Source organism: Bombina bombina, chromosome 9, assembly GCF_027579735.1.
Source record: "Bombina bombina isolate aBomBom1 chromosome 9, aBomBom1.pri, whole genome shotgun sequence".
NCBI classification, from domain to species: domain Eukaryota; kingdom Metazoa; phylum Chordata; class Amphibia; order Anura; family Bombinatoridae; genus Bombina; species Bombina bombina.
This window is the reverse complement of record NC_069507.1, coordinates 245464325-245483365: the sequence shown is the minus strand read 5'-3', so window position 1 is coordinate 245483365 and position 19041 is coordinate 245464325. Positions and strand designations below refer to the sequence as shown.

At 41.8% G+C, this 19041-nt stretch overlaps 1 protein-coding gene across 1 annotated transcript in view; it reads left to right on the top strand.

Moving 5' to 3' along the window:
- Positions 1 to 17816, top strand: part of SMC3 (structural maintenance of chromosomes 3) — a 241735-nt gene extending 223919 nt beyond the window's left edge. Inside the window, exons 25-27 of the mRNA XM_053692998.1 lie at positions 3330 to 3507; positions 8336 to 8442; positions 16933 to 17816. Coding sequence (XP_053548973.1) covers positions 3330 to 3507; positions 8336 to 8442; positions 16933 to 17004 — 357 coding nt within the window. The 3' untranslated portion in view covers positions 17005 to 17816. The remainder of the gene's footprint in view (positions 1 to 3329; positions 3508 to 8335; positions 8443 to 16932) is intronic.
- The last annotated feature ends 1225 nt before the right edge of the window (positions 17817 to 19041 follow it).

Below are 19041 nucleotides of genomic sequence, written 5' to 3'. Positions count from 1 at the left end.
CAAGAGATGTTCTGGATCCTTGGGCACTAGAAATAGTCTCCCAAGGTTATCTTCTGGAATTCAAGGGGCTTCCCCCAAGGGGGAGGTTCCACAGGTCTCAATTGTCTTCAGACCACATAAAAAAACAGGCATTCTTACATTGTGTAGAAGACCTGTTAAAAATGGGAGTGATTCATCCTGTTCCATTAGGGGAACAAGGGATGGGGTTCTACTCCAATCTGTTCGTAGTTCCCAAAAAAGAGGGAACGTTCAGACCAATCTTAGATCTCAAGATCCTAAACAAGTTTCTCAAGGTTCCATCGTTCAAAATGGAAACCATTCGAACAATTCTTCCTTCCATCCAGGAAGGTCAATTCATGACCACGGTGGATTTAAAGGATGCGTATCTACATATTCCTATCCACAAGGAACATCATCGGTTCCTAAGGTTCGCATTCCTGGACAAGCATTACCAGTTCGTGGCGCTTCCTTTCGGATTAGCCACTGCTCCAAGGATTTTCACAAAGGTACTAGGGTCCCTTCTAGCGGTGCTAAGACCAAGGGGCATTGCAGTAGTACCTTACTTGGACGACATTCTGATTCAAGCGTCGTCCCTTCCTCAAGCAAAGGCTCACACGGACATAGTCCTGGCCTTTCTCAGATCTCACGGATGGAAAGTGAACGTAGAAAAGAGTTCTCTATCTCCGTCAACAAGGGTTCCCTTCTTGGGAACAATAATAGACTCCTTAGAAATGAGGATTTTTCTGACAGAGGCCAGAAAAACAAAACTTCTAAACTCTTGTCAAATACTTCATTCCGTTCCTCTTCCTTCCATAGCGCAGTGCATGGAAGTAATAGGTTTGATGGTAGCGGCAATGGACATAGTTCCTTTTGCACGCATTCATCTAAGACCATTACAACTGTGCATGCTCAGTCAGTGGAATGGGGACTATACAGACTTGTCTCCGACGATACAAGTAAATCAGAGGACCAGAGATTCACTCCGTTGGTGGCTGTCCCTGGACAACCTGTCACAAGGGATGAACTTCCGCAGGCCAGAGTGGGTCATTGTCACGACCGACGCCAGTCTGATGGGCTGGGGCGCGGTCTGGGGACCCCTGAAAGCTCAGGGTCTTTGGTCTCGGGAAGAATCTCTTCTACCGATAAATATTCTGGAACTGAGAGCGATACTCAATGCTCTCAAGGCTTGGCCTCAGCTAGCAATGGCCAAGTTCATACGGTTTCAATCAGACAACATGACAACTGTTGCGTACATCAACCATCAGGGGGGAACAAGGAGTTCCCTGGCGATGGAAGAAGTGACCAAAATCATTCAATGGGTGGAGACTCACTCCTGCCACCTGTCTGCAATCCACATCCCAGGAGTGGAAAATTGGGAAGTGGATTTTCTGAGTCGTCAGACATTACATCCGGGGGAGTGGGAACTCCATCCGGAAATCTTTGCCCAAATTACTCAACTGTGGGGCATTCCAGACATGGATCTGATGGCCTCTCGTCAGAACTTCAAGGTTCCTTGCTACGGGTCCAGATCCAGGGATCCCAAGGCGACTCTAGTAGATGCACTAGTAGCACCTTGGACCTTCAAACTAGCTTATGTATTCCCGCCGTTTCCTCTCATCCCCAGGCTGGTAGCCAGGATCAATCAGGAGAGGGCATCGGTGATCTTGATAGCTCCTGCGTGGCCACGCAGGACTTGGTATGCAGATCTGGTGAATATGTCATCGGCTCCACCATGGAAGCTACCTTTGAGACGAGACCTTCTTGTTCAAGGTCCGTTCGAACATCCGAATCTGGTCTCACTCCAACTGACTGCTTGGAGATTGAACGCTTGATCTTATCAAAACGAGGGTTCTCAGATTCTGTTATTGATACTCTTGTTCAGGCCAGAAAGCCTGTAACTAGAAAAATTTACCACAAAATATGGAAAAAATATATCTGTTGGTGTGAATCTAAAGGATTCCCTTGGGACAAGGTAAAAATTCCTAAGATTCTATCCTTTCTTCAAGAAGGATTGGAGAAAGGATTATCTGCAAGTTCCTTGAAGGGACAGATTTCTGCCTTGTCTGTGTTACTTCACAAAAAGCTGGCCGCTGTGCCAGATGTTCAAGCCTTTGTTCAGGCTCTGGTTAGAATCAAGCCTGTTTACAAACCTTTGACTCCTCCTTGGAGTCTCAACTTAGTTCTTTCAGTTCTTCAGGGGGTTCCGTTTGAACCCTTACATTCCGTTGATATTAAGTTATTATCTTGGAAAGTTTTGTTTTTGGTTGCAATTTCTTCTGCTAGAAGAGTTTCAGAATTATCTGCTCTGCAGTGTTCTCCTCCTTATCTGGTGTTCCATGCAGATAAGGTGGTTTTACGTACTAAACCTGGTTTTCTTCCGAAAGTTGTTTCTAACAAAAACATTAACCAGGAGATAGTCGTGCCTTCTTTGTGTCCGAATCCAGTTTCAAAGAAGGAACGTTTGTTGCACAATTTGGATGTTGTTAGCGCTCTAAAATTCTATTTAGATGCTACAAAGGATTTTAGACAAACATCTTCCTTGTTTGTTGTTTATTCTGGTAAAAGGAGAGGTCAAAAAGCAACTTCTACCTCTCTCTCTTTTTGGATTAAAAGCATCATCAGATTGGCTTATGAGACTGCCGGACGGCAGCCTCCTGAAAGAATCACAGCTCATTCCACTAGGGCTGTGGCTTCCACATGGGCCTTCAAGAACGAGGCTTCTGTTGATCAGATATGTCGGGCAGCGACTTGGTCTTCACTGCACACTTTTACCAAATTTTACAAGTTTGATACTTTTGCTTCTGCTGAGGCTATTTTTGGGAGAAAGGTTTTGCAAGCCGTGGTGCCTTCCATTTAGGTGACCTGATTTGCTCCCTCCCTTCATCCGTGTCCTAAAGCTTTGGTATTGGTTCCCACAAGTAAGGATGACGCCGTGGACCGGACACACCTATGTTGGAGAAAACAGAATTTATGTTTACCTGATAAATTACTTTCTCCAACGGTGTGTCCGGTCCACGGCCCGCCCTGGTTTTTTAATCAGGTCTGATAATTTATTTTCTTTAACTACAGTCACCACGGTATCATATGGTTTCTCCTATGCAAATATTCCTCCTTTACGTCGGTCGAATGACTGGGGTAGGCGGAGCCTAGGAGGGATCATGTGACCAGCTTTGCTGGGCTCTTTGCCATTTCCTGTTGGGGAAGAGAATATCCCACAAGTAAGGATGACGCCGTGGACCGGACACACCGTTGGAGAAAGTAATTTATCAGGTAAACATAAATTCTGTTTTCGCCACTGATTACACTGTAACTTGTAAATATTTTTGTAGGTTTCATTCACCGGAAAGCAAGCAGAAATGAGAGAAATGCAGCAGCTGTCTGGTGGACAGAAATCGCTGGTTGCTCTGGCACTTATTTTCGCCATCCAGAAGTGTGACCCTGCTCCATTTTACCTTTTTGATGAAATTGACCAGGCACTGGATGCTATGCACAGAAAAGCTGTGTCAGGTAAACTATTTGGGATTTACAGAATATTTTGCTATCCAGTTTATTTAAAGGACTATGCAGTAGAATTGCATAATAAACAAGTGCATATTAAAAAAACAATGATTTAACACCTACTCTGAATTTCAAATAAGCAGTAGATATTTTTTTTTTCTCACAAATTTATTTTCTCTCCCATTTTCCTGCCCCCTGTATAATGTGATAGACATCATCCAATCACAGATTAGTATATTTATACCCTGTGAGCTTCTGCACATGCTCAGTAGGATCTTGTTCCCCCGAAAGTGTGAATATAAAAAGACTGTGCACAATTTGATAATGGAAGTAAATCGGAAAGTGTCTTAAAACTGCTGCTCTTTCTAAATCATAAAAGTTTATTTTGACTTGAGTGTCCCTTTAAGGAATATGAAGAGACCATGTAAAGCAGCCTTTTCAGATCTTTCAACAATCTAGATGTCCTTTTGATTTATTAAAAAAAAAAGATAAAAGCAGGATTCTCTCTTAATCCCTTCGCAACAGACTGCCATACCCTGCACATTGGGCGTTGCAAAGGCATCCAGGGCTTTAGGAATGCGGGTCTTGCCAACAGAGGTGAGACTGCACTCCTATAGCCCTGGAAGCCCATGTAGCAGCTGAAAAGTGGTTAATATGATAATATATATATGCTTCAAGGTTTTATTCTAAGCTCATTAGAGTCCTCCACTTTGTTTAAATGGAATGAGCCATACAGCTTCTAAATGTATTTAGTGGGCCGCGGGTTGTCTGATCATGATAGGCCAGTTCACATAATATCATTCAACAAGGGGACTGGAGACATATTGGCAATATAAGCAATAACATCTACATAGACCATGGGTAAAGCTGATTCTTGCTGCTTTGCGGCTCTTTTATACTGTGCTATCTAGAGACCACACAATCTAATTAGTAAGATTACTATTTTCAAAGTAGACCTCCTCTCATGGAGTTCTCTATAGAGCAAATGTACCCGCTACTTTTTCAACTCTAATTCAGTTGGATTATTGACAATAAAGTCAAATTTCAAGGGGAAAAAACATGTTTGATTATTTCTGAGTCTCCTCCTACATCCTAACATACTTTTACTAATCTTGCATTTTATTGTTTTTGCAAATAGGGCAGTTTATCTGTTTATAATTTAAATAGAATTTACATGTAGTGTTTCTTTCAAGTAAAATGATGATCTTAATACAGTGGACTATATTATGATTCCAATAACTGGATGTGGTGTTTTTTTATCTTCTCCATGTGTGTTTCTTTCCCTAGATTATTTTTTTATTTGTGCAAAGCTGATATTTGTTTTTTTATTATTATTATATCAGGTCATCCATTTTAATTAGGCCTCGATTCAGTGCCATCAGCATTCTTTTTTTTATTTCCCCTCCAGAATTCAGCTTGGGCATGACCCATGTGCAGTGCTGCCATGGTGACAAAACATAAAACTGATATAAACTTCACAAATTGGTTGTAAACCCTGGCTTAATTACTTGGATGTCAATCTTTGTTCAGTATCCGGCTGTAATAGGGGTGTATTGGGTGATGAGGTAAGGGAAGCTTGGAGTTTGTCCTGTTGGCTAAAGGAAGTTAGTTGCCTATTTGTATTACTCCAATGATTACTTCCTGAAAGTATAATTATTTCTCTTGTAAGGTGTATCCAGTCCACGGATCATCCATTACTTGTGGGATATTCTCATTCCCAACAGGAAGTTGCAAGAGGACACCCACAGCAGAGCTGTCTATATAGCTCCTCCCCTAACTGCCATATCCAGTCATTCTCTTGCAACTCTCAACAAACATGGAGGTAGTAAGAGAGAAGTGGTGAAATGTAGCTGTTATTTTGCTTCAATCAAAAGTTTATTATTTTTAAATGGTACTAGAGTTGTACTATTTTGTCCCAGGCAGAAACTAGAAGAAGAATCTGCCTGTGATGTCTATGATCTTAGCAGGTTGTAACTAAGATCAATTGCTGTTCTCACACATGACTGAAGAGAGAGATAACTTCAGCGGGGGAATGGCGTGCAGGTTATCCTGCTATGAGGTATGTGCAGTTAAGATTTTTCTAGAAGATGTGAATGCTAGAAAATGCTGCTGATGCCAAATTTATGTAAGGTAAGCCTGGATACAGTGATTTAATAACGACTGGTATCATGCTTACTTTCTGAGGTAATACTCTTTTATATTTACAATATAAATCGTTTGCTGGCATGTTTAAACGTTTTTATATATACTTTGGTGATAAAACTTTATTGGGGCCTAGTTTTTTCCACATGGCTGGCTTAAATTTGCCTAGAAACAGTTTCCTGAGGCTTTCCACTGTGTTACTAGGCCCACAGCAAGGCTGTGGCAGTTTGGTGTGACTGTTAAAAAACAGGTTTTTTTATCCGTTTTTTGAACTAAGGGGTTAATCACCCATTTGCAAGTGGGTGCAATGCTCTGTTAACTTATTATACACACTGTAAAAAATTTGTTTCTCTTAAAGGCACAGTACCGTTTTTATATTTGCTGTCCATCTGTCCAAAGGTATGACCTTTCGCAGGCCAGATTGGACAATTGTAACGACAGATGCCAGCCTTCTAGGTTGGGGTGCAGTCTGGAACTCCCTGAAGGCTCAGGGATCGTGGACTCAGGAGGAGTCACTCCTTCCAATAAACATTCTGGAACTAAGAGTGATATTCAGTGCTCTTCAGGCTTGGCCTCAGCTAGCGACAATGAGGTTCATCAGATTTCAGTTGGACAACATCACGACTGTGGCTTACATCAACCATCAAGGGGGAACAAGGAGTTCCCTAGCGATGTTAGAAGTCTCAAAGATAATTCGCTGGGCAGAGATTCACTCTTGCCACCTATCAGCTATCCATATCCCAGGTGTAGAGAACTGGGAAGACAGACTTTTCATCCGGGGGAGTGGGAACTCCATCCGGAGGTGTTTGCACAATTGGTTCATCGTTGGGGCAAACCAGAACTGGATCTCATGGCGTCTCGCCAGAACGCCAAGCTTACTTGTTACGGATCCAAGTCCAGGGACCCCAAGGCAACATTGATAAATGCTCTAGCAGCGCCTTGGTCCTTCAACCTGGCTTATGTGTTTCCACCGTTTCCTCTGCTCCCTCGTCTGATTGCCAAGATCAAGCAGGAGAGAGCATCGGTGACGCAGTACTTGGTATGCAGATCTAGTGGACATGTCATCTTTTCCACCATGGACTCTGCCGTTGAGACAGGACCTTCTACTTCAAGGTCCTTTCAACCATCCAAATCTAATTTCTCTGAGGCTGACTGCCTGGAGATTGAACGCTTGATTTTATCAAAACGTGGTTTCTCCAAGTCAGTCATTGATACCTTAATTCAGGCACGAAAGCCTGTCACCAGGAAAATCTATCATAAGATATGGCGTAAATATCTTTATTGGTGTGAATCCAAGGGCTACTCATGGAGTAAGGTCAGGATTCCCAGGATATTATCTTTTCTCCAAGAAGGATTGGAGAAAGGATTGTCAGCTAGTTCCTTAAAGGGACAGATTTCTGCGCTATCCTTTTGCACAAGCGTCTGGCGGATGTCCCAGACGTTCAGGCATTTTGTCAGGCTTTAGTTAGAATCAAGCCTGTGTTTAAACCTGTTGCTCCACCTTGGAGCTTAAATTTGGTTCGTAAAGTTCTTCAGGGGGTTCCGTTTGAACCTCTTCATTCTATAGATATCAAACTTTTATCTTGGAAAGTTTTTTTTTGATAGCTATTTCCTCGGCTCGTAGAGTTTCCGAGTTATCTGCCTTACAATGTGATTCTATATTCCATGCAGATAAGGTAGTTCTGCGTACCAAACCTGGGTTTTTACCTAAGGTGGTATCTAATAAGAATATAAATCAAGAGATTGTTGTTCCGTCTTTGTGTCCTAATCCTTCTTCAAAGAAGGAACGTCTATTACACAATCTGGACGTGGTTCGTGCTTTAAAGTTTTACTTACAAGCTACTAAAGATTTTCGTCAAACATCTGCTTTGTTTGTGGTCTACTCTGGACAGAGGAGAGGTCAAAAGGCTTCGGCAACCTCTTTCTTTTTGGCTAAGAAGCATAATCCGCTTAGCCTATGAGACTTCTGGACAGCAGCCTCCTGAAAGGATTACAGCTCATTCTACTAGAACTGTGGCTTCCACATAGGCCTTTAAAAATGAGGCTTCTGTTGAACAGATTTGCAAGGCGGCGACTTGGTCTTCGCTTCATACTTTTTCAAAATTCTACAAATTTTATACTTTTGCTTCTTCGGAGGCTATTTTTGGGAGAAAGGTTTTACAGGCAGTGGTACCTGCCTTGTCCCTCCCTTCATCCGTGTACTTTAGCTTTGGTATTGGTATCCCACAAGTAATGGATGATCCGTGGACTGGATACACCTTACAAGAAAAAACATAATTTATGCTTACCTGATAAATTTATTTCTCTTGTGGTGTATCCAGTCCACGGCCCGCCCTGTCATTTTAAGGCAGGTATTTTTTAATTTTAAACTACAGTCACCACTGCACCCTATGGTTTCTCCTTTCTCTGTTTGTTTTCAGTCGAATGACTGGATATGGCAGTTAGGGGAGGAGCTATATAGACAGCTCTGCTGTTGGTGTCCTCTTGCAACTTCCTGTTGGGAATGAGAATATCCCACAAGTAATGGATGATCCGTGGACTGGATACACCACAAGAGAAATAAATTTATCAGGTAAGCATAAATTATGTTTTTGCAGAGCAGGTCAGAGAAGGTGCTCCGCACAGGGCGTTCTGGTGTGTAATGCTGAGAAATCTCCTTAATCGTGCACCTTGTGAAATATCTTTATTTCTGCAGATATGATCATGGAACTCGCTTCTCATGCCCAGTTTATTACAACAACTTTCAGGCCTGAACTGTTGGAATCAGCTGACAAGTTCTATGGTGTCAAATTTAGAAATAAGGTAAACTAAAAGTTTTGCTACTTGTGTGCATAATTACCTGTACATTTAACAGTGTGTATTACATTCTCTTCAAATACAAAATGTTAAACACTGTCAAAAATTTATTTTCTTAAACTGTTCCAAATCTACATGTCAACATCCTTTGCTAATAGAATGTCTAAATTTCTCCCATACTTTTGGGTGTTTTTGTATTTAACTGTAGAATAGAGACCAGGACATTATAATACATCTGTTTGTCCATTAAACAAGTCTACTGCTCAGGTTTTCCTCAACTAGTGGATGAAACGTTGAACATGTAGTGGAAGGGGAAATTGCTATGTGTCTCTTACATTCAAGGATAAGGGCATTTAGGTTAACAAATATAATTTGTACCTTGTATGCAACACGTTAATTGATTCTTTCGCTTTAACATTAACCTTTAGTGCCCCACTAGAAAATCTTATCTGTGCTGTAGAGGTTTTGTTTCCATTACTCTGAAACATTATATAGTGTAATTGGACATATGCTGTATCAAATAGCACTCCCTCTTTACTTGGCCTCTCGCAAGTATCTGCTGTGCTCAAGTCTAATACAAAGTTTACAAATGCTTCTAAAATGCCAGACTTGACGATTGAATGGCAAGGTTACAAGCTTTTTGGCATCTTTTGCTATTACACATTTATTGAAATGATATAGAAAATTACATTGTTCATTTTTCAGAGTGTAAAATTAAAAAAAATAAAGGGACAGTCTACAATAGAAATGTTATGGTTTTAAAAGCACCATAATCCCTTTATTACCCATTCCCAAGTTTTGCATAAACACAGTTATATTTATATACTTTTTACCTTGTATCTAAGCCTCTTCTGACAGCCCCCTGATTACATGATGTTTTAGTTATTATCTATTGACTTGCATTTAGTACTATGTTGTGTTAACTCTTAAAGGGACAGTAAACCATAAAAAAAAATGTTATATAATTCTGCACATAGTGCAGAATTATATAACATTATAATAGCGCAAACATTGTAAAACCAAATTTCCCCTTTGAATTTAAAAAATAACTGCTGTTTTACAGACACGCTCTCTGTGATCTTCTGAGCGGGTCTGTTTTTTTTTTCAAACAGCGCATCGGGCCAGCTGTATAGTCACAGCCCGGCCCGACCGCGCCATAGCACTAAGTGCAGCTCGCTCCTGCTCTGTCAGGCATCAGGAGCGAGCTGCACTTAGTGCTATGGCGCGGTCGGGCCGGGCTGTGACTATACAGCTGGCCCGATGCGCTCAGTAAAAACAACAGACCCGCTCAGAAGATCACAGAGAGCGGGTCTGTAAAACAGCAGTTATTTTCTCCTGTTAAGTGTAGTCAGTCCACGGGTCATCCATTACTTATGGGATTATATCTCCTCCCTAACAGGAAGTGCAAGAGGATCACCCAAGCAGAGCTGCTATATAGCTCCTCCCCTCTACGTCATACCCAGTCATTCTCTTGCACCTAACTAATAGATAGGATGTGTGAGAGGACTGTGGTTGTTAAACTTAGTTTTTATTTCTTCAATCAAAAGTTTGTTATTTTAAACAGCACCGGAGTGTGTTGTTTTTTCTCAGGCAGCATTAGAAGAAGAATCTACCTGAGTTTGTGTATGATCTTAGCGGTCGTAACTAAGATCCATTTGCTGTTCTCGGCCATTCTGAGGAGTGAGGTAACTTCAGAACAGGGGACAGCGGGCAGGGTTCACCTGCAAGGAGGTATGTTGCAGTATATTATTTTCTAAGGAATGGAATTGACTGAGAAAATACTGCTAATACCGATGTAATGTAAGTGCAGCCTTAAATGCAGTAGTAGCGACTGGTATCAGGCTGATATGTATGTATGTTTACACTGAGGTATTTCTGGGGAATGGAACTTCACTAAGAAAATACTGTATACATTTAACTTATCTTTGAGCCTCCACTGCAGTGAAAGCGACTAGCAGCAGGCTTATTAATAACATTTCATAATTTTATTTTTTAAACGTTTACTGGCATGTTAATCGTTTTTCTATGAGGTACTTGGTGATAAAACTTTTTGGGCATTATTTTTCCACATGGCTGTCGTTTATTTATGAATAAAATCAGTTTACTGAGCTTCCCCACTGTTGTAATATGAGTGGGAGGGGCCTATTTTGGCGCTTTATTGCGCAGTAAAAATTCAGTCACAGTCTTCCTATTCTTCCTCCATGATCCAGGACGTCTCTACAGAGCCCAGGGGTCTCCAAAACTAGTTTTGAGGGAGGTAATCACTCACAGCAGACCTGTGAGACTGTGTTTTTGACTGTGATAAAAACGCTTAAAAATTGTTATCCGTTTTTGGGTATTAAGGGGTTAATCATCCATTTGCTGGTGGGTGCAATCCTTTGCTAACTTAATGCATTTACTGTGAAAATTTGGTTGCTATAACTAATTTGGTTCATTGTTATTTCAACTGTGACAGTTTTTTTGTGCTTCTTAAAGGCACAGTAACGTTTTTTTATATTGCTTATAAATTTATTTGAAAAGTATTTTCCAAGCTTGCTAGTTTCATTGCTAGTTTGTTTAAACATGTCTGACACAGAGGAATCTCTTTGTGCAATATGTTTAAAGGCCAATGTGGAGCCCAATAGAAATTTGTGTACTAATTGTATTGATGCTACTTTAAATAAAAGCCAATCTGTACAAGTAAAGAAAATTTCACCAGACAACGAGGGGGAAGTTATGCCGACTAACTCTCCTCACGTGTCAGTACCTTCGTCTCCCGCTCAGGAGGTGCGTGATATTGTGGCGCCAAGTACATCAGGGCGGCCCTTACAAATCACTTTGCAAGACATGGCTAATGTTATGACTGAAGTATTATCTAAATTGCCAGAATTTAGGGGTAAACGAGACCACTCTGGGGTGAGAACAGAGTGCGCTGATAATAATAGAGCCATGTCTGATACTGCGTCACAATTTGCAGAACATGAGGACGGAGAGCTTCATTCTGTGGGTGACGGATCTGATCCAAGTAAACTGGACTCAGACATTTCAAATTTTAAATTTAAGCTTGAGAACCTCCGTGTATTACTAGGGGAGGTATTAGCGGCTCTGAATGATTGTAACACGGTTGCAATTCCAGAGAAAATATGTAGGCTGGATAAATATTTTGCGGTACCGACGTGTACTGACGTTTTTCCTATACCTAAAAGGCTTACAGAAATTGTTAACAAGGAGTGGGATAGACCCGGTGTGCCTTTTTCACCCCCTCCTATATTTAGAAAAATGTTTCCAATAGACGCCACCACACGGGACTTATGGCAGACGGTCCCTAAGGTGGAGGGAGCAGTTTCTACTCTGGCTAAGCGCACCACTATCCCGGTGGAGGATAGCTGTGCTTTTTCAGATCCAATGGATAAAAAGTTAGAGGGTTACCTTAAGAAAATGTTTGTTCAACAAGGTTTTATATTACAACCCCTTGCATGCATTGCGCCTGTCACGGCTGCGGCGGCATTCTGGTTTGAGTCTCTGGAAGAGACCATTAGCTCAGCTACATTGGATGAGATTACAGACAAGCTTAGAGTCCTTAAGCTAGCTAATTCATTTATTTCTGATGCCGTAGTACACTTAACTAAACTTACAGCTAAGAACTCCGGATTCGCCATTCAAGCGCGCAGAGCGCTGTGGCTTAAATCCTGGTCAGCCGATGTGACTTCTAAATCTAAATTGCTTAACATACCTTTCAAAGGGCAGACATTATTCGGGCCCGGTTTGAAAGAAATTATCGCTGACATTACTGGAGGTAAGGGCCATGCCCTGCCTCAAGACAGAGCCAAACCAAGGGCTAGACAGTCTAATTTTCGTGCCTTTCGTAACTTCAAGGCAGGAGCAGCATCAACTTCCTCCGCTCCAAAACAGGAAGGAACTGTTGCTCGCTACAGACAGGGCTGGAAACCTAACCAGTCCTGGAACAAGGGCAAGCAGGCCAGAAAACCTGCTGCTGCCCCTAAGACAGCATGAAGTGAGGGCCCCCGATCCGGAAACGGATCTAGTGGGGGGCAGACTTTCTCTCTTCGCCCAGGCTTGGGCAAGAGATGTCCAGGATCCCTGGGCGCTAGAGATCATATCTCAGGGATATCTTCTGGACTTCAAAGCTTCTCCTCCAAAAGGGAGATTTCATCTTTCAAGGTTGTCAGCAAACCAGATAAAGAAAGAGGCGTTTCTACGCTGTGTACAAGACCTTTTACTAATGGGAGTGATCCACCCAGTTCCGCGGTCGGAACACGGACAAGGGTTTTACTCAAATCTGTTTGTGGTTCCCAAAAAAGAGGGAACCTTCAGACCAATCTTGGACTTAAAAATCCTAAACAAATTCCTAAGAGTTCCATCGTTCAAAATGGAAACTATTCGGACAATCTTACCTATGATCCAAAAGGGTCAGTACATGACCACTGTGGATTTAAAGGATGCCTACCTTCACATACCGATTCACAAGGATCATTACCGGTATCTAAGATTTGCCTTCCTAAACAGGCATTACCAGTTTGTAGCTCTTCCCTTCGGGTTAGCTACGGCTCCAAGAATCTTTACAAAGGTTCTGGGCTCTCTTCTGGCGGTACTAAGACCGCAAGGAATTTCGGTAGCTCCGTACCTAGACGACATTCTGATACAAGCGTCAAGTTTCCAGACTGCCAAGTCTCATACAGAGTTAGTTCTGGCATTTCTTAGGTCGCATGGGTGGAAGGTGAACGTAGAAAAGAGTTCTCTATTGCCACTCACAAGAGTTCCCTTCTTGGGGACTCTTATAGATTCTGTAGAAATGAAAATTTACCTGACAGAGGACAGGTTAACAAAACTTCTAAATGCTTGCCGTGTCCTTCATTCCATTCAACACCCGTCAGTGGCTCAATGCATGGAGGTAATCGGCTTAATGGTAGCGGCAATGGACATAGTACCTTTTGCTCGCCTGCATCTCAGACCACTACAATTGTGCATGCTAAATCAGTGGAATGGGGATTACTCAGATTTGTCCCCTATGCTGAATCTGGATCAAGAGACCAGAGATTCTCTTCTATGGTGGCTTTCTCGGCTACATCTGTCCAGGGGGATGCCCTTCAGCAGGCCACATTGGACGATTGTAACAACAGACGCCAGCCTGCTAGGTTGGGGCGCTGTCTGGAATTCCCTGAAGGCTCAGGGATCATGGACTCAGGAGGAGAGACTCCTTCCAATAAACATCCTGGAATTAAGAGCAGTTCTCAATGCCCTTCTGGCTTGGCCTCAGTTAGCAACTCTGAGGTTCATCAGGTTTCAGTCGGACAACATCACGACTGTGGCTTACATCAACCATCAGGGAGGGACAAGGAGTTCCCTAGCGATGATGGAAGTCTCAAAGATAATTCGCTGGGCAGAATCTCACTCTTGCCACCTGTCAGCGATCCACATCCCAGGCGTGGAGAACTGGGAGGCGGATTTCCTAAATCGCCAGACTTTTCATCCGGGGGAGTGGGAACTTCATCCGGAGGTATTTGCCCAACTGCTTCGGCGTTGGGGCAAACCAGATCTGGATCTCATGGCGTCTCGCCAGAACGCCAAGCTTCCTTGTTACGGATTCAGGTCCAGGGACCCGGGAGCGGTTCTGATAGATGCTCTGACAGCACCTTGGGTCTTCAACATGGCTTATGTGTTTCCACCCTTCCCGATGCTTCCTCGACTGATTGCCAGGATCAAACAGGAGAGAGCATCGGTGATTCTAATAGCGCCTGCGTGGCCACGCAGGACCTGGTATGCAGATCTAGTGGACATGTCGTCCTGTCCACCATGGTCTCTGCCTCTGAGACAGGACCTTCTGGTTCAGGGTCCTTACAAACATCCAAATCTAATTTCTCTGAGGCTGACTGCATGGAGATTGAACGCTTGATTCTATCAAAGCGTGGATTCTCGGAGTCAGTGATTGATACCTTAATACAGGCTAGGAAACCTGTTACCAGGAAAATTTACCATAAAATATGGCGTAAATACTTGCATTGGTGCGAATCCAAGAGTTACTCATGGAGTAAGGTTAGGATTCCTAGGATATTGTCTTTTCTACAAGAAGGTTTAGAAAAGGGTTTATCTGCTAGTTCGTTAAAGGGACAGATCTCAGCTCTGTCCATCCTTTTACACAAACGTCTGTCAGAAGTTCCAGACGTTCAGGCTTTTTGTCAGGCTTTGGCCAGGATTAAGCCTGTGTTTAAAACTGTTGCTCCGCCATGGAGCTTAAACTTAGTTCTTAACGTTTTACAGGGTGTTCCTTTTGAACCCCTTCATTCCATTGATATCAAGCTGTTATCTTGGAAAGTTCTGTTTTTAATGGCTATTTCCTCGGCTCGAAGAGTCTCTGAGTTATCGGCCTTACATTGTGATTCTCCTTATCTGATTTTTCATTCAGACAAGGTAGTTCTGCGTACTAAACCTGGGTTCTTACCTAAGGTAGTCACTAACAGGAATATCAATCAAGAGATTGTTGTGCCATCATTGTGCCCTAACCCTTCTTCAAAGAAGGAACGACTTCTGCACAATCTGGACGTCGTCCATGCCCTGAAATTTTATTTGCAGGCAACTAAAGATTTTCGACAAACTTCTTCCCTGTTTGTCGTTTATTCTGGACAGAGGAGAGGTCAAAAGGCTTCGGCTACCTCTCTCTCCTTCTGGCTTCGTAGCATAATACGTTTAGCCTATGAGACTGCTGGACAGCAGCCTCCTGAAAGAATTACAGCTCATTCTACCAGAGCTGTGGCTTCCACTTGGGCCTTTAAAAATGAGGCCTCTGTTGAACAGATTTGCAAGGCTGCGACTTGGTCTTCACTTCACACCTTTTCAAAATTTTACAAATTTGACACTTTTGCTTCTTCGGAGGCTGTTTTTGGGAGAAAGGTTCTTCAGGCAGTGGTTCCTTCCGTGTAAAGGTCCTGCCTGTCCCTCCCGTCATCCGTGTACTTTTAGCTTTGGTATTGGTATCCCATAAATAATGGATGACCCGTGGACTGACTACACTTAACAGGAGAAAACATAATTTATGCTTACCTGATAAATTCCTTTCTCCTGTAGTGTAGTCAGTCCACGGCCCGCCCTGTTTTTACGGCAGGTCTAAATTTTAAATTAAACTCCAGTCACCACTGCACCCTATAGTTTCTCCTTTCTCGTTTGGTTTCGGTCGAATGACTGGGTATGACGTAGAGGGGAGGAGCTATATAGCAGCTCTGCTTGGGTGATCCTCTTGCACTTCCTGTTAGGGAGGAGATATAATCCCATAAGTAATGGATGACCCGTGGACTGACTACACTACAGGAGAAAGGAATTTATCAGGTAAGCATAAATTATGTTTTTTAAATTCAAAGGGGAAATTTGGTTTTACAATGTTTGCGCTATTATAATGTTATATAATTCTGCACTATGTGCAGAATTATATAACTTTTTTTTATGGTTTACTGGCACTTTAAATGACTTGTTGTACGTGAACACATTGTTATCTATATGGCCCACATGAACTTGCAGTCTCTTGTTGTGAAAAGGAAATATAAAGCATGTGATTAAAAGGCGGCCTGCAGGGGCTTAGAAATAGGCAGAAATTTAGAGGTTTAAAGATTTATAAAGTGTACTAATCTAACAATGTTGGTTATGCAAAGCTGAGGAATAGGTAGTAAAGGCATTATCTATCTTTTTAAACAATAACAATTTTAGTGTAGACTGTCCCTTTAAATTAACTATCATCAAATGTACTTCTTTCTTTTGGTATCCTTGTTTAACTTTTTTTCCAAGAGGGCAAACTGATGTAGGCAGAGGGACATGCATGTGTCTTGAGCTTGATTTGGCAATTGTGCTTGCAACAATGTTTGTAACAATGTTATACATACAGTTCTGAAGACACATGCACACCCCTGAGCTTTACCTCAGTATGCTCTCACAGATAGGAACTAAGTTTCAACTAGGGATACCAAAAGGTAAATTTCAAAATAGCAGTAAATTGTATTTTTTAAAGCTGTACGCTCTGTTCCATGTCTCTTTTAAATCTTAACCCCTTAAAGTGATATTAAATCCAAGTGTATCAAAAACGCTTGGATTTACCATCACTAAAAATAAGCATTACATTCAGTCATCACTTACTAAAAAAACGGTGTTACACTCACCCTATCTGTGCGGCAAGTAAATCTCTAAAATCAGCACCTCCAGCTGCCCATGGCATGGCGTTCTTCTCCAATGAGGTGACGTTTTCAGCTCTAAACAAATAGCCATGCTATTATGTCATTTGACACGCACGGCAAGACCTGCACTCCTCTAGCCATACAATCCCTTAACGACCAGCGATGTACATGGTATGTCGCGGTCATTAAGGGGTTAAGTGTTATAACTCATCTAGGATAGCTTTTAAAGATTTGCAATATTATATCATAATGTAGTATGCGTTTTTGCTTTCATCATAAACCAAAAAATAACTACATCATTTAGCAGCTATACTTATTGTTACTTTGTGTGTTCCTACAGGTGAGTCATATTGATGTGATCACAGCAGAACAGGCCAAGGACTTCGTTGAGGACGATACAACGCACGGCTGAATGACCTTCAGATCATTTCTTTAGGAGATGTTGTACAGATTGTTAACTGTTGTTGAACAGACACTGGGTTATGTATATTTAAAGATAAAATATTTTGCCCTTGTTTAGATAGGATGTGAAAAGCTGTTTTAACACATTGACCTGCAGGCTTAAATATTTTGTACTATGAGCTATAGCATCCATTTTACGTTTGTTTGCAATGTGCTTTTATACAATGCCAGTTACTTTTGTCCTCTGTGCCTATCCTAACTATGCGTCTTTTGACAGTATCCCTTTGCTGTTTTAATATTTTTTGAAAGTGTATTTTCAATTCCTGATATTTCCGTTCTGCCTTTGTTTTCTTTTAAATAGCTTCAATAAAACTGGATTTTATGTCAGTTCGTAATGCCCCCTTGTGATCAGTAAAACAATAAATAATCCTTCTGATTGTCTCTTTACAAGCTACGGCCACTTAAGTGCCAAGAATAATCACCTTTTAGATTTCAAATGGCTCCACTTGTAGTTTCAGACAGCTAGCGTTTAAAGTTCGCCCAGCATATCTTCATAGTGCTCATTACTGTCCAGGGCACATGGGGCTTCTGTAGCTGACAGCTTCGGCTTATCAGTGCTTTCAATAGCTAATATAACATTCCTGAAGTGCACAGACCATCTCATTGAGTTCTCTTCTCTCCTACTACAGCCAAAGAATGTTTAGCTTTTAGATACGAATTATGACAATCATGTTAATGCTTTTTTAATTGTTTAGTTACTCTATATTGTGCGTGCTCAAAAGCATAACATGTACATTTCAGCAATAAATTTGCTTAAGTTAAGTTGTCTTATGTGCATGAGTACTCGGATAGGTGAGAGGTAGAAGGAAATGTTACATTTCTTGCTTCAAAAAAATGGCAGGGGGCCACAGGAAAGTATAGAGTAAATGCATTCTGTACCCAGGGCATCTGAAACCCAATTGTGCCTTAACCCCTTCGCTACCTGGAATTTCAGAGAAAAACTTGCCAAATTGTTGGCATTTCTGTTATCATTCCATTTAAACAGAAATAGAGCCTTGTGTTTTTGTTTTGTTTTTACCTATCAAAACTATATTTATTTCCTATGACATGGAGAGTCCACGACATCATTCCAATTACTAGTGGTATATTCAACTCAGGAGGAGGCAAAGAGCGAGCACCCCAGCAAAGCTGTTAAGTGTAACTGCCTTACCCATAACCCCCAGTCATTCTCTTTGCCTCTGTCAACGGAGGTTGTGCAAAGTCAGTGTCTGAAGATAATTTGTCCTTTTATGGGTATTTTCCCTGCGAGCAAGGACTGGGGTCTTGCTGGGTCCACGTCAATCTCTTGAGTAAGAGTAGGTGGCTTTTAGCAGTTAAAAGGCGGCGAGGTAGTCTTTGCTTTACTTCTAACACTTTGCTACACCTTTACAGAAAGACAGAGTTGGTGACTCTGTTCTTTCTTTTCCTACAGGGAGTGAAGTACCTGCCACACCTAAGGATCAGCATCTGCCCTGCACTTGGATCTAAGTTAAGTGCCTTTGCCTTCTAGGTACAGAAGGATAGCAGCATTTAAGAGGGTAATCTTCATTATCCGATCCTTTCTTTGGGACTTAATACTCCTTAATAATTAAGGATTCATATTGAGGACATGGCACTTGAGTATTTTTATACAGTATGCGACTCAAATATGTGGAGTTCACTTGGCCAGGGGATTTCATGGGTTAACGGTAAAGGACTTACTTTATTAGTTTAGTATCTCACAAGGAGATAAAAAGGCGCGCTGTTTATATATATTAAAAAACAAAATATGACAAAACATAAAAAATGGATCTATGATCCCAGAGAGTATAATGTTCTCACAATAAGCCACTTGGTCTTGATCTTCGTCGAGTGCTCTCGCTCAGTCCACTGCTTAAATAATAGTGGATGGCAGACTGTAGTATAGGCTGTTCTTCTGTGTAGGCAGCTCCTCTTGTTCCCAGAGAGCAGGGGTGTAACTGTTTAAAATTGAAGATAAAGAGGGCGCCACATAGCGTGATATTGTTTG